This window comes from Elephas maximus, chromosome 2 (genome assembly GCF_024166365.1).
Source record: "Elephas maximus indicus isolate mEleMax1 chromosome 2, mEleMax1 primary haplotype, whole genome shotgun sequence".
In the NCBI taxonomy this organism is placed as follows: Eukaryota; Metazoa; Chordata; class Mammalia; order Proboscidea; family Elephantidae; genus Elephas; species Elephas maximus.
The window spans coordinates 217,445,815-217,461,348 of NC_064820.1; the positions used below are offsets into that span (position 1 = coordinate 217,445,815).

General features: G+C 44.5%; 1 protein-coding gene across 2 annotated transcripts in view; it reads left to right on the forward strand.

The window, feature by feature from the left end:
• DOP1B (DOP1 leucine zipper like protein B) overlaps positions 1 to 15,534 on the forward strand; it is a 149,433-nt gene that overhangs the window by 36,751 nt on the left and 97,148 nt on the right. For both annotated transcript variants that reach the window (XM_049874796.1, XM_049874797.1), the window contains exons 3-4: positions 13,312 to 13,493; positions 14,334 to 14,504. In XM_049874796.1, coding sequence (XP_049730753.1) covers positions 13,312 to 13,493; positions 14,334 to 14,504 — 353 coding nt within the window. The remainder of the gene's footprint in view (positions 1 to 13,311; positions 13,494 to 14,333; positions 14,505 to 15,534) is intronic.

Consider the following 15,534-nt stretch of genomic DNA (forward strand, 5'->3'; position numbering starts at 1 on the left):
TACAGCAAACTGACAGGTGGGTCTCACTTAAATATGCCAGTTTATTCTCCTGGGTGTGATTTTTGAAGATTATTGAGTTCTACCAGTGGCACTTTTGGGACTAAAGTCTGTTTGGAATCTGCAGTGAGGCTGTCCCCTCCTCTCTCATAGCTGCAAGTTTAACAAGTTGGCTCCCACATAGACTTGTTGTATATGCCATTTGTATGTAGATTAAACTATTTTTAAAAGGGAGGAAATTAACATATTTCCAGATACTGCATAATTTAGTTGTTTTTTTTTTTTAATTTTATTGTGGTGAAATATATAACCAGATTTGCCATTTTTATGTGTACAACTCAGTGACATTATGTTCACCATGTTATACAACCATCAACATCCATTTCCAAAAATTTTTTATCACCCTTAGCAGAAACTCAGTGCCCCTTAAGAGTACCTTCCTATTTCCCCCTCTCGCTGGCTCCTGGTACCCACTAATAAACTTTTATCTCTATGCATTTTCCTGTTCTAGGTATTTCATATAAGTGGAATCAGAATACTTATCCTTTTGTGTCTGACTTATTTCACTCAGCATAATGTTTTCAGGGTTCATCCATGTGGTAGCACGCATCGGTTTCATTTCTCTTTATGGCTGAGTAATATTCCGTTGTGTGGATGGACCGCATTTTGTGTACCCATTCATCATCATTTAGTATTTTGAATGACACGAGTACTTTTATTACATCTTCTGGTTTGTGGTTATAAATTCTTAAATATGTCAGCGCTCTTATGTATGACATACGTTTCAGGGTTTAAAATATGCTGTGAAGTGTGTCTTTTTCCCACTTTTCTTTTCCAAAAGAAAATCCTTTTCTTTTCCTGTGATTTACTGTAGAACTCAGCCCCCCTCCCCTGCCGTTTTATTCATTATTTCTGAGCCTGTCAGCCTTTGTTGTTAGTTGCCATCAAGTTGGCTCTGACTCACGGCAATCGCATGCACGATGGAACGAAACACTGCCTGGTCGCACACCATCTTCACGGTCATTGGTATGCTCCAGTCCATTGTTGCGGCCACTGTGTGTTTTGAGTGTCTTCCAACTGAGGGGGCTCACCTTACAGTGCTATATTGGACAATATTTTGTTTCGATCCATAGGGTCTTTTTAATCCAGTTTTTTTTTTAATTTTACTTGTAGCTCTGAGGCACAGAAGGTAAGTCTGTGGCTTCTTTTAGCTCCACATTCAAAAATCCTGAAGAAAGACTCAGTCCAGGTCCTGTCACGTACCCACTACTGTCCTGTCACTATGGAGTCTGAGCTGGGAAACATCCTCATGGCATCAGTAAGGAAGGCAGACTGCCCCAGCGGTGAGAGCAGTGGTGGCTCAGTGGTAGAATTGCCCCCATCCATACAAGAGACCTGGGTTCCATTCCCACCAGTGCACCATCCTTCAGTGGAGGCTTGCATGTTGCTGTGGTGCTGAACAGGTTTCAGCATAGCTTCCAGCCTAAGACAGACTAGGAAGAAAGGCCTGGCAATCTACTTCCAAAAATCAGCCAATGAAAACCCTAAGGATCACAATGGTCCAGTCTGTAACCAGTCACAGGGATGGCGTAGGACTGGGTGGCATTTACTCTATTAGGTCAGGGGCAGGACTTTGAACCGGTTCATTTCAGTTTGAACCCCTGCTTAAATTTTGCATTTCCACTCCAGATATACTGAATCAGGATCTATATTTTAACAAGATCCCCAGGTGATTCTTACGTATAATAAGTTTTGAGAACCAGTGCTCTACTAGTGGCTCTCAGAATTGGTCCCTAACCAGCAGCATTAGCATCGTCTGGGAACTTGTTAGAAACACAAATTTTCAGCAGGGGCTTGAACTAGAATGAGTTTGAAGCTGTCACCATGAGCCCGGGGACCTACTCAAGGGCAGCTAACAACAACAGCTCCTGCAAACTAGGAACACCTGGCAGACGCCCATGTCCATTGCAGGCCCTAACAGAGGGGATTATAAGATAACAGGAGCCCTGCCATGGGGTAGATGGGGGGGATGTACGGGTGTCAGAGAAGGCTGAGGAAGTACGATGTAGTCAAAAAGGAATGTGGAAAATAGGTGTTCATAGTGAGATTGAGTGGCTTTTATAATCTAAATGCTGTAATAAATTCAGAAGGGAAGACTCAAGTACAGTGTTTGCACGTGTGTGCTGTAGCTTGCCTGCAGTAAAGTAGTGTTGTATTTTAAGGAGCAGCTTTGTAATCTAGCATGAAGATTCCCAAGTCTTACTAACCAAGAGATGGACAGCACCCTGTGCAGTTGATGGGCCCTGGGCTCATGTCAGTGTGTATGTGTCTGCACATGTGTGTGCATGCATGTGGATGTGTGGGTGGGTATACATTCAGTGTTAACCCTAATCCATTTGGGAAGTGGAAATGAATACCCTGTATATTTCAACTCCTTTTTGAGTTTCACCCTTATGACCAGGTGGGTTAGGTGTGAGAAGACAACCCTCCAAGTGGTCAGGTAACTTGTGAAGGGCTGGGCAGCTTTAAGTTGGAGCCCGGACTCAGACCCTTGTTCGGCCTGTTCAGAGCCTGTGTTCATCATGTTGTACTTCCCCTTAACTTTCCAAGCGCCTTCTTATGGGTTAGATGGGCCAAGCTTCCCTCCACAGCAGAACTAATTCTGAATAAGCCAGTAAAAGTGAGTCCTGAAACTGCCCAGCTGAGGCCCGGGCCCTGGGCTTCAGCAGTGGCATTGTGGCCACAGACCATCAGTGAGCACCTGCTGCGGGCCGGGCACCCCACTACGCCTGCCTTGGAGGCCTGGCCTACAGTAGCTTGCTGCCTTCCCCTTTCTGACACTCTATTTAGAAATTTAGAATAGTTTTTGTGTAGGTGGCCCTGAGTTTATGTTAATGGTGATGGAATAAATTGGAAAAAGGTGGTGAGAATGGTTGCATAGCATGAAAGAATGTAATCAGTGTCACTGAATTATACATATAGAAATTGCTGAATTGGCAAATGTTTTGTTGTGTATATTTTCACCACAAAAAAAAAGTATAGTAGTATTTATACTCAACCTTTAGTTGTGTTTCTACCCAAGTGTTACGGATAAAATTGTTTCCCACAAAAAGATACGTTGAAGTCCTAACCCTGGCTACCTCTGAGCATGACCTAGTTTGGAAATAGCATCTTTGAAGATGTTATCAGTAAAGTTAACATGAGGTCACACCAGAGTAGGGTCCTAATCCTATCCGAATGGTGTCCTTATAAGAGAGAAGAGACAGAGAGGGAAGACGGCCTTGTGAAGACAGAAGCAGAGATTGGATTAGTGCATCCACAAGCCAAGGAATGACCGGGACCACCAGCAGCTGGAGGAGACAAGGAAGGATTTCTCCCTCCAAGCCTTCAGAGTGAACATGGCCCTGCTGACACCTGCATTTTAACTTATAGCCCCCAGAGCTATTAAAGAATTAGTGTCTGAAGTCTTAAGCCACCTAGTTGGTGGTATTTGTTTCGGCAGCCCTGGGAAACTCAGACACCAAGCATGTGGTATTTGCTCAGAAGTTAATAATTAGCTACAAAAACTGAAGAGCGTAAAGCTGATCCAAAGAAATAAAATAGTTTACCTAAAACCACACCTCACTGCATCTTCACTCCTTGCCATGTGCTGTTTTTTCTAACGTGTCTCTTTAACGAATATGGAAGGTTGCTTTAGGCAGGGCCTCCTGTTGTTTGCCGGTAGCTTTACTGAGAGCTGAAAGTGTGGTAGATGGATGTTGTAACCCAGGTCGAGAGTTGATTAATTTGGTGTTTTGCCCTGTGGGTGAGTGTTAGGGCCATCTGATTGATCTGAGTGCGATACAGAGATATTTCAGTTGGTGACCTTTTCAAGAAGGAAGCTCCTTTGTTTACAAAGTTCTAACAGTGGTGACATTGATTAAACAAAAGCTGCCATCATGGGCTACCTCTGAAACTCCAGCCCTCTGACATGACTTCCAAAAACCTTGGTAACGTTTCTGTTATTCCAGGTTCCCCTCTTGCCATTCCTCACCTCCCTCCCCCGCACTTTCACAAGCTCACATGGTGACCAGCCACTTACCTTTCAGGTGAGGAGTGACGCTGTCCTCTGCTGCTGCTTGGCCTATTTTAGTGCCAGTTTGCTGTTGCGTAGTGTGCGTTGTATGTTTATCCTGTCTGCAGGGCAAGTAGTTTAATGGGAGTTCACACTTGTGCCACCTGGGCAGTCTTACTCACTGTGCCATTTTACAGCTCCATTTTTTTTTGTCATGAAGCGAACAGCTTTATAAAGATGGCGAGGCTTCCAGAAGGAAGACCTGTCAGTATTTTACTCGAATAAGTGCAGCTCCTCATTGGCTTGATGAGGCACTTTGAAGTTGGCTTGCTTAGGTTTTTTATAGACGAGCGTCTGGCATTCTGGAGTCGGTGCTATTACTCTGTGTGAGAGCGCCCGTGGGCTACCTCGTCTAGAAACTTTTTTAAAGGAAACAGATTTAAGAAAAATGTCTACAGGCTAAATAAAGCATTCATTTCTTTATTGAACATAAAACCCATTGCCACAGAGTCCCTTCCGACTTACGGTGACCCCATGTGTGTCAGAGTAGAACTGTGCTCCATAGGATTTTGAATGGCTAATTTTTTTTTTTTTAAGTAGATTGTCAGGTCTTTCTTCCACTGTGCTGTTGCGTGGATTTGAACTGCCATCTTTTCAGTTAGTAGCCAAGTACCAACAATTTGTACCATTGAGAGACTTTTTTTTTTTAAATATACTTTTATTTTGTTCTTGTTGTTGAGAATATACACAGCAAAACACACACCAGTTCAACAGTTTCTTCATGTACAAATCAGTGACATTGATTACATTCTTTGGGCTGTGTAACCATTTTCACCCTCCTTCCCTGAGCTGTTCCTCACCATTAACACAACTTCACTGCCCCCTAAGATTCCAATCTAATCTTTCAAGTTGCCATTGTCATTTGGTCACATGTAGATAGTTCTTAAAAGAGCATAATACTCAAGGCAGACGGTTTTTTACTAGTTAAGCTAAACATCCGAGGAACTTTTATTGAGCATAAGAGTTCCGTGTTTTTAGATTACCTTTGGCTGAGCCTTTTATTTATTTATTTTATTGTGTTTCCAACTTAGAAACATCCTAAATTAGGCTGAGAGTCCTGGCCAATATCATACTGTCAGATTGTGTAATGTCAAAGAAAAACATAAATGTTTCCTTGGGTGTAAAAGTAACAAAGGGAGAAACTTCTTGGTTTCTATTAATGAAGCTTGGATATGGTTCAAACTTTTTTTTTTTAATAAAAACATATTTTATACTTTATTATTTTGTTTTAATGTCAACCTGCAGGCCTACGAATGCAATGATGTTAAAAAGACTATAATTAAATCTTAATTATACCTCAAGGAATGCTTTTAAAATATTTTAGTTCCCGAGCGAAATAAATAAGGATGTTTAATTTCCTGTTTAATCATAGTTTTTTCTTTCTGTTTAGCAATTTTAAAAGGCGGTTTTAAGAAACATGGCCATTTTTTTGCTCCCCACTTCATCTCTTTCTCTGTGATATTTATTCTATAGTTGTAGAAGGACTTTTCTCATCTTTTTTTTTTAAGTATGTATGGTGTGTAATTCAGAGTTTAAACTGTGTATCTTAAGCTTTCTAGCTAGCCAGACAAGGAACCTGCCCTGGAAATGTTCACTGAGCCTGTCTCACTGGAAAAGTGTCTTGCTGTTGCGTAATGACGCTTTTAACCACCTCCAGGGAAAGAGTCCCATCGCATGGAGATTAGTAAAACACTCCATAGTTTGCAGGTGCTGGGGTCACCAAGAAAGATATGACTCCTACAGGCACTGGGTAGAACAACACTCTACTCACAAAGAGAAGAGACAGAGCAAGGTCACATTTGATATTGGCCATCAGTCCTTCTTGGCCAGAGGGTCTTGCTCCACAGCTAACGCAAGGAAATGGTGGCACACACCCCTCTTGTGCTGCAGGAGAAAGACCCCATTCCCTCTCTGGGGGTGGCCGGGGCACACACTTTGCCCTGCAGTTCTTTAGAGTGTTGACATGTGCTCAGGGTGGAAGGGGAGGGATGTGCTAACAGACTACCGTCTACCATGGGTGTGTTTTGGGTCATGACACCTAAGAAAGGGAGTCAGCTCACAGTCATATCCCATCCAAGAAACCAGGCCAACATACCTGGTCCTATGCCCAAGGTTCATTCGTGGGTCACCGGGAAAGGTGGCAGACTGCACTCAGACTGCCCCCTTCCACACCTGTCAAAGCACATCACCCAGAGGGGCTGTCGGTGGAGAAGACACATGCAGATAAGGGTGGCACTCCCTAGTTGATACAGTGATTCCAGTCTTGGAAGCTCTTTTACAGCTGGGAGAGGGGTGAGAATGAGGGAAGAGTTTTGGGAAAAGAGAGAGGAGTGCTTGACTTGGAGCCCATTTAGCTCTAAGAAGAAAAGTTCACTGGAGAGCAGAGCAGGAGTTTTTGGCTCATACTCAAGCATTTGAATCAGGAAGGCAGTTTGACGGTTGGCCTTGTCAGCTAGGGGCTTCCTTCTTGGCATCAGAACTTCCTCTTGGAGATTTTCAGCCAAGTTTAGTTTGTTCCTAGTTTGTCTGATGGGTGAAGTTTGTTTGTTGGGTGAAGGCTGAAGGAGACGGTAACAAAACAAAAGAAGAACCACCAGAACTTTATAAAACAGAGTTTACCAACTTACTGGGCAGGAAACCCATATGCGCACACTGAAAGGGAAATCAGGAGTTTTCAAAGAACTAGGAGGCGGGAGGTAGTTCGAGGTGGTTAGTTTGCTAATTTAACCAACCAGCCGCTGTCGAGTCAATTCCAACACTTGGTACCCTATGTGTGTCAGAATAGAACTGTGCTCCATAGGGTTTTCAGTGGCTGGTTTTTCACCAGGCCTTTCTTCTGAAGTGCCCCTGGGCATACTCGAACCTGCAACCTTTCATTTAGTGCCAAACACATTAATGTTTGCACCACCCAGGGTATCTATTCTGCTAATTAAGGATTGAAAACTCACACGGGGGAGAGGATGGATTGAGTCCATATGCCTCTCTGGGAATTGTTAAAACATGTCCCATTGTTCAGGGTCAGGAGAGTCTTCCGTTGAGTCCAGGCAGGGTCTCTGTGCAGGGGTCCCTAGAGAGCTTATGGTTGTTACCACCTGTCATGGATTGAATTGTGCCACCCAAAAATATGTGTCAACTTGTCTAGGCCATGATTCCCAGTATTGTGTGATTGTCCACCATTTTGTCATCTGATTTTCCTGTGTGTTGTAAATCCTATCTCTATGATGTTAATGAGGCAGGATTAGAGGCAGCTGTGTTAACGAAGCAGGACTCAATCTACAAGATTAGGTTGTACCTTGAGTCATTCTCTTTTGAGATATAAAAGGGAGAAATGAGCAGACAGATGGGGAGACCTCATACTGTCAAGTAAGAAGTGCAGGAACAGAGCATGTCCTTTGGACTCAGAGTCCCTGGGCTGAGAAACTCCTAGACCAGGGGACGATTGATGACAAGGACCTTCCGCCAGAACCAACAGAGAGAGAAAGTCTTCGCCTGGAGCTGGTGCCCCGAATTTGGACTTCTAGCCTCCTAGACTGTGAGAGAACAAATTTCTGTTCGTTAACCCCGTCCACCTGTGGTATTTCTGTCATAGCAGCACTAACCCTAAGCTCATGTGCATCATCCTGACACTTTTAACCTCCTCAGTTTTGAAGCACGTGGTAAGTGCCAGGCTTTGTGCCAGGTGTGTTAACATACACTGTGACACAGGTGCTGCTCATTGTTCAGTGATGAAGGTGCTACTCAGTGGTTGAATACCTTAGCAGCTCCAAGAGATGGTCTAGCAAGTCCTGGGGACAGTTCCTGAGCTATGGGTTTGATTAGCTTTGCTCACAGCCTCTGAACCTGCACACTTTGTTCGTGCTGCGTATCTGCCGCTCAAGGTGTGAAAGCACCAAGTGGCAGCTGTGTGTCCTCCTGAGGGAGTGTGTGCTCCTTCCACTTCTCCATTCACTCCACCAGTGTTATTCTAGAATACTCGGTGTCTTAGTTACCTAGTATTGCTGTAACACAGATACCACAAGCGGGTGGCTTTAAAGAACAAAAATGTATTTGCTCACAGTTCTGGAGGTGAGAAGTCCTAGTCAGGGTCTCGGCGATACCCGCTTCTTCCTTGTAGGTAACCCAAAGGTTGGAAATTGGAATCCGCCCAGAGGCACCTCAGAGGAAAGGCCTGGTGATCTACTTCTGAAAATCAGCCATTGAGTGCAGTTCTACTCTTGACACGCATGGGTCTCCATGAGTCAGAGAGGACTCCACGGTAACCGGGTTAGGTAGTCCCTGGGCCCTTGGGTCCTTGGAGATCCTTACATGGTATCTGTCTTCCCTGTTTTGGGGTGCCTCTGTGCCTAATCTGCTCTTTTTATACATACACAGGTATGGGGTTAGGATTCCAACACATTTTTGGGGGACACAGTTCAATCCATAACACTTGATATGGCTCAGGCCTCATCCCATAGGCTGGTGCATAGAGATGGTAGAACTAAGCAACGTGTTGCTGTGAATTTTCCCGTGGCCATTGAGATGAGCTGCAGTGATTAAGCCTCATGAAGATAAAGGTGAACGGGTTCCAAAAGCTCAGCCTTTCCTGGTAGAAGGAGACGACCCCTCCAGGTCTTCATCAAGAAGACACTGTATAATGTAGAAAACAATCCCATGTAACTGCTTATATTCTGGTGTTTATTCCCCACCAAACGTAAGGCAGGAACTGTTGAGTATTTATGCCCGTCGTGTGGTCATGTGCCTGTATGCGAATACTGAGTTGACTGAATATCCAATGGTGAATAATCAATGACCTCAGCAATCTTACACAGAGTCTGGCAACCAATTGCATAGAACCATTTCTGTGTGCTATAATTAAATTTTGGGGAGTAATACGTGGGAACAGAATTCACAGATACAACAGCTGTTCAGTGAAAAATGTCACCTTCTTGACCTTTTCCCCGGGGTCTTAGTTCCCCTCCTGAGAAGCTACCATTTTTAGGCTTCTTATACCGCCTTCCAGGAAGTCTATAATTAACCAACCAGTTGCTTATCAAGTAGACTCTGACTCACGGTGACCTCGTGTGTGTCTGAGTAGAACTGTGCTCCACAGGGTTTTCAGTGGCTGATTTTTTAAAAGTAAATTGCCAGAACTTTCTTCCGACACACCTCTGGGCAGGCTTGAACTGCCAGTCTTTTGGTTAGCAGCCAAATGAGTTAACCATTTGGATCTCACAGGCATTCCTTTAAAGATACAGTTTTATTGAATTTGAGGGCTTATTTACACTATAGGCTTTCATGAAAAAATATTTTCCTTCTTTTGATTGCAGTTAACTACAAACTCAGTGTTTTAGAGGTGTCATCATTTTCTTTGTTTGTAAAAATAAAGTTGTCATGGCCCTAAGGGGCAGCATTCTTTTTTTTTTCCTGTGGGAATGCCACCGCATCATTTTTACATTTAATTTTAATTTTTATAAAGTGGTGCATGTACATAGTTTTTAAAACAAGGCAGTTCTATAAAGTTTATAATGTAAAAAAAAAGTTTTACGCTCACTTGAGTCGTCTTTTTTTAAAAAAAATTTTACTGTGCATTACGTGTAAGTTTACAGAGCAAATTAGTTTCCCACTCGGTAATTTGTATAGAAAGTGTTCCATGACATTGGTTTCATTCCTCACAGTATATTGGCGGTCTCCCCATTTCCGTCCTAGGCTCCCCATTTCCTTTCGTCCTGATTTTCTATCCCTTCCTGCCGTCTCATCTTTGTTTTGGGCAGATGTTGCCCTTTTGATTTCACATAATGGATTGTTCTAAGGAGCCTGTTTCTCTTGGGAGTTATTGTTTATTTTACGGGCCTGTCTATGGTTTAGCTGAAAGGTGATCTCCAGGAATGGCCTCAGGTCCAGGTCAGAAGGGTGTCTTAGGGCCATAGTCTCAGGGGCTCCTCCAGTTTCTGTCTGACCAGTAAGTCTGGTCTTTTCTGTGAATTTGATTTTTTGTTCCACAGCTTTTTCCCACTTTGTCTGGGACTCTGTGTTGTGAGTCTAGTCAGAGCGGTTGGTAGTGGTAGCCAGGCACCATCTAGCTCTCCTGGTCTCAGGTTAGGTAGGCCGTGGTTCATGTGGTGGATTAGCCTTTTGGACTAATTACTCCCTTGAGTCTTTGGTTTTCTTCACTCTCCTTTGCTCCGCATGGTAAGAAGGTGGCATTCTTACACCTGAAGGGAGTGCAGCTGACATTTCAAATGCCTTGTGATAGACCCCCCAGTCTGCCTGTTTTATTTTAGGCTCTGTGCAGAGTGCTCAAAGTAACAAAGATGAATTGGGCTGACCCTGCCCTTAAGTTGGAGCCTCTGCGTGCTGCAAAAGCGTTCACCTAAGGATTGGAATTTCTAGTCCACTAGAGTGCCTTGGAAGAAAGCCCTGGCAATCTACCTCTGAAAATTCGGCCTTCGAAAACCCGGTGGAGCATAGTTCTACTCCAATACACATGGGGTCACTATGAATTGGAGTCAACTGGACAGCAGCTGGGTTTTGTCTGTGATTTTTTTTTTTTCTTTTTTGGCCCTCAGAGTGCCTCCCATCTAAGTCAGACCCCTAAGCAGATAATCATTAGGATGGTGTTGTACGTGCTTGATAGGGATGTGCTCATGGAACCCGGTGGAGGAGGGACCCTGCACTGAACCCTGTGTATGGAGAAGTCAGCAAGGGGGATGGAAAGGATGTTGGGGCGAAGGACAGAGTGGGGCAGGCTGCAAACATAGAAGAGGTGGCTAACATAGATGAGGTGGCAGGCTGCAAACATAGATGGTAGAGGCCTTTGAATGGCAGTTTAAGAAGTGTGGACTTCACACTTATACACTGCTGGTGGGAATGTAAAATGGTACAACCACTTTGGAAATCTATTCGGCACTTCCTTAAAAAGCTAGAAATAGAACTACCATATGATCTAGCAAGCCCATTCCTCAGAATATATCCTAGAGAAATAAGAGCCTTTACACGAACAGATATATGCACACCCATGTTTATTGCAGCACTATTTACAATAGCAAAAAGATGGAAGCAAACAAGGTGCCCATCAACAGATGAATGGATAAATAAATTATGGTATATTTACACAATGGAATACTATGCATTGATAAAGAACAGTGACGAATCTGTGAAACATTTCATAACATGGTGGAACCTGGAAGGCATTATGCTGAGTGAAATTAGTCAGTTGCAAAAGAACAAATATTGTATAAGACCACTATTATAAGAACTTGAGAAATAGTTAAAACTGAGAAGAAAACATTCTTTTGTGGTTACGAGAGGGGGAGGATGGGAGGGTGGGAGGGTGGGAGAGGGGTATTCACTAATCAGTTGGTAGATAAGAACTACTTTAGGTGAAGGGAAAGATAGCACACAATACTGGGGAGGTCAGCTCACATGGACTAAACCAAAAGCAAAGAAGTTTCCTGAATAAACTGAATGCTTCGAAGGCCGGTGTACCAGGGGCAGGGGTTTGGGGACCATGATTTCAGGGGACATCTAAGTCAATTGTCATAATAAAATCTATTAAGAAAACAGTCTGCATCCCACTTTGAAGAGTGGCATCTGAGGTCTTAAATGCTAGCAAGCAGCCTCTCAGATGCATCAATTGGTCTCAACCCACCTGGATCAAAGGAGAATGAGGAACACCAAAGACACAAGGTGATCATGAACCCAAGAGACAGAAAGGGCCACATGAACCAGAGACTACATCATCCTGAGACCAGAAGAACTAGATGGTGCCCGGCTACAACCGATGACTGCCCTGACAGGGAACACAACAGAGAACCCCTGAGGGAGAAGGAGAGCAGTGGGATGCAGATGCCAAATTCTCATAAGACCAGACTTAATGGTCTGACTGAGACTAGAAGGACCCGGGTGGTCATGGCCCCCAGATCTTCTGTTGGCCCAGGACAGGAACCATTCCCGAAGCCAACTCTTCAGACATGGATTGGACTGGACAGCGGGTTGGAGAGGGATGCTGGTGAGGGGTGAGCTTCTTGGATCAGGTGGACACTTGAGACTAGGTTGGCATCTCCTGCCTGGAGGGGGGATGAGAGGGTGGAAGGGGTTAGAAGGTGGCGAAATGGACACGAAAAGAGAGAGTGGAAGGAGAGAGCGGACTATCTCATTAGGGGGAGAGTAATTGGGAGTATGTAGCAAGATGTATATAAGTTTTTATGTGAGAGACTGACTTGATTTGTAAACTTTCACTTAAAGCACAATAAAAATTATAAAAAAAGAAAAAAAAAGAAGTATGGACTTCACTGTGTGGGCTTTCAGTAAATATTTGTGCACATTAACAAGCTAGCTCTGTGGTTGGTTCCACAGTCACAACAGACACTTTGTATTATATGCTTAGGCCATTAGGAGCTGCCTAGCCCATGGTGCCCTCCCGTGAGGCTGCACAGAACTGCTCCGGCCTGCTCAAACTCCTGAACATCTTTCTTGGTACAGCAAACATGGCGATGCTTCCTCTCAGACAAGCCATGTGGCCTGCTGAAGGAAACCTGTGTGGAGAGAGCTGTTATTCTGTCCCCGCAGGGCTGTGGTGCATGGCCCCCAGCATGACCACCACGGGTACAGTAGCCAAAAGCCACTGCCAGTGTCTCCGAGCCCATCTCCTTTGGGATGAGCCCCCCTCGGGGCACCTGGCTGTGAAGCTGAGCTGAAAGAGGGTGGGACAGCCATTTCTCTTTCTGTCCCTGGGTAAGAGTCCAGGGCTGTAGGGACCCCAAGCAGGGTCTTCTTTAGGGACAGGTGGTCACTTGTCCCTGGTACAGCCGGTGTATTGGTGGCTACCAGAGGTAGAGGTGCCTTCACCCAGGCACAGGTCCATTGTGCCTCCAAGAAGCCTGCCTCATGGTGACGGAGTTGCTTCAAAGGAAGATAATGTCTCCCTTGCTCTCTGTTTTGGTGTTGGCTTCATACCAGTGTGGCTGGCCGGAGGCCTCCCTGGGTGCTGGGGGTAACGGTGCATGTCCTGGGGCCCTCCCCATGACCCCCTGTGAATGTGACCTTGTTTGGGGACATGGGGTCCTTCTTTGAGGTCCTATGTCTTCCTGTCCTATTAAAAAATTAATATTTATTTAACCCACACCTGGGGCCTGTCTGTGGTCTTTCTGGCCTCATCAGAGTTACATCCAGCTTTAAGCTGCTGTCTTCTTTCTCATGTGTTGTTTCCTTTTATCTCACAGGCTCTTCAGAGTAACCTGAAGTATTCATTGTTGCCAAGACGGCTCATTATCAGCAAACGATTAGCTCAGTGCCTGCACCCAGCTTTGCCCAGTGGTGTGCACTTAAAAGCCCTAGAAACCTATGAGATTATCTTCAAAATTGTCGGAACCAAATGGCTGGCCAAGGATTTGTTTCTGTACAGGTATGATTGCTTCTCTGCCTTGTTGCTTTTTATTGCTCAAGTAATATATCCGTATTCCATTTCACAAGATTAGAAAATGGCAAACAAGCAAAAGGTGGAGGAAAGGGCAAAAATAACCATAAAGCCAATACCAGGAGATAACCAAGGTTCACCTGGAACATATCCTTCCAGGCTTTTCTTTAAATATATTGTAAGTAGGCGCTTAACACACATACTGTTTAGTTACCTGCTCTTTACCTAACAGTGTGTTGTGACCATCTTATGTCATGCATCATTTTATGTCACCATTTTAAATGGCTGTCCATTTGCTTTATAGAGCTCCTTTAGCTGGCTTGTCATTTGGAACTTCTGATTCAGTGTAGGTCTTAGTTTCCGAGTGCTGCTATAACAAAATACTACAAAGTGACTGACTTTAATGAACAGAACTCTGTAGCCTCATGGCTCTGGAGGCTAGCAGTCCAATTCAGGGTATGGGCTGTGTCGATTCCCCCTGAGGCCTCTAAGAGAGGGGTTGCTCCATGCTCCCTCCCAGCTTCTAGTGACTGCCAGCAGTCCTTAGTGTCCTTTGCTGCTTGTAGACACATCTTGTGTGTCTCCGCTGTGTGTGACTCTGTCTCCATGTCTGTTCTCCCTTTATAAAACACCACTCCCCAGGAATTAGGATTAGGACCCACCCTACTCGGGTATGAGCTCATTTAAATTAACTGGTAGCATCGTCAAAGAAGGACCCCGTGTCCCCAAACAAGGTCACATTCACAGGCACAGGGGTTAGGACTCCAGCACATCTGTCTGGGGATACAGTTCAGTCCATAACAGTGTGTTCTTCCCTCTCTCTCCAAGCTGTGGACTGTTTCCTCTCCTGGCAAACGCGGCGATGTCAGTGAGGCCGGTACTCCTCGGCCTCTACGAGAAGTACTTTCTCCCGCTGCAGAAGCTGCTCCTGCCCAGCCTCCAGGCCTTCATCATCGGCCTACTGCCAGGCCTCGAGGAGGGATCCGAGATCTATGACAGGTGGGCATCTGTCTCACCCCTGCTCGTGCCCATGTACCCCATGAGGATGGGTGGGTGGGTGAGGCGTCATGTTTCTTATTCCAGTACCAGCTGACCCCAGCTCATGGCAACTCCATGTGTGTCAGAGCACAACTGTGCTCCATAAGGTTTTGTTTTCTTTTCTTTTTTCATTTAAACTTTATTTATTATTGTATTGAAAATATACATAGCAGAACACATACCAATCTAACAATTTCCACATGTACAATTCAGTGACGTTGGTTACATCCTTCAAGTTGTGCCACCAATCTTGCTATCCTTTTTCAGATTATTCTACCGCCGTTAACACAAACTCAGTGTCCCCTAAAAAACTGTCCCTTCCTCTCTTCTTCCCACCCATGGTAAAACCATGGATAATTTTTGCTTTCTATATATATATATATATTTGGAAACCCTGGTGGCGTAGTGGTTAAGTGCTATGGCTGCTAACCAAAGGATCAGCAGTTCAAATCCGCCAGGCACTCCTTGGAAACTCTGTGGGGCAGTTCTACTCTGTCTTATAGGGTCGCTATGAGTTGGAATCGACTCGACAGCACTGGGTTTGGTTTGGTTTATATATATTTTTACTTTATATAAGTGAGATCATACAGTACTTGTCCTTTTGTGACTGGCTTATTTCACTCAGCATAATGCTTTCAGGGTTTATCCGTGTTGTGGCATGTATCAGAACTGAATCTCTCTTTATGGCTGAGTGATATTCTATTGTGTGTTTATACCACATTTTGTTTATTGATCTATTGGTGGGTATTTCGGTAGTTTCCATCTTTTGGGTGTTTTGAAAAGTGCTGCAACAAACGTTGGTGTACATGCATAGGGTTTTCAGTGACTAATTTTTTAGAAGCAGATTACCAGAACTTTGTCCCAAGGCACCTCTGGGTGAACTTGACCACCCAGGGACTCTGTTACACCATAAGAAACTGGAAAAGAAGTACACAGAGAGGAGGCAGAGCCAACAAGGCGCTATAGACAAAAGCACCACACCATGCCTCCA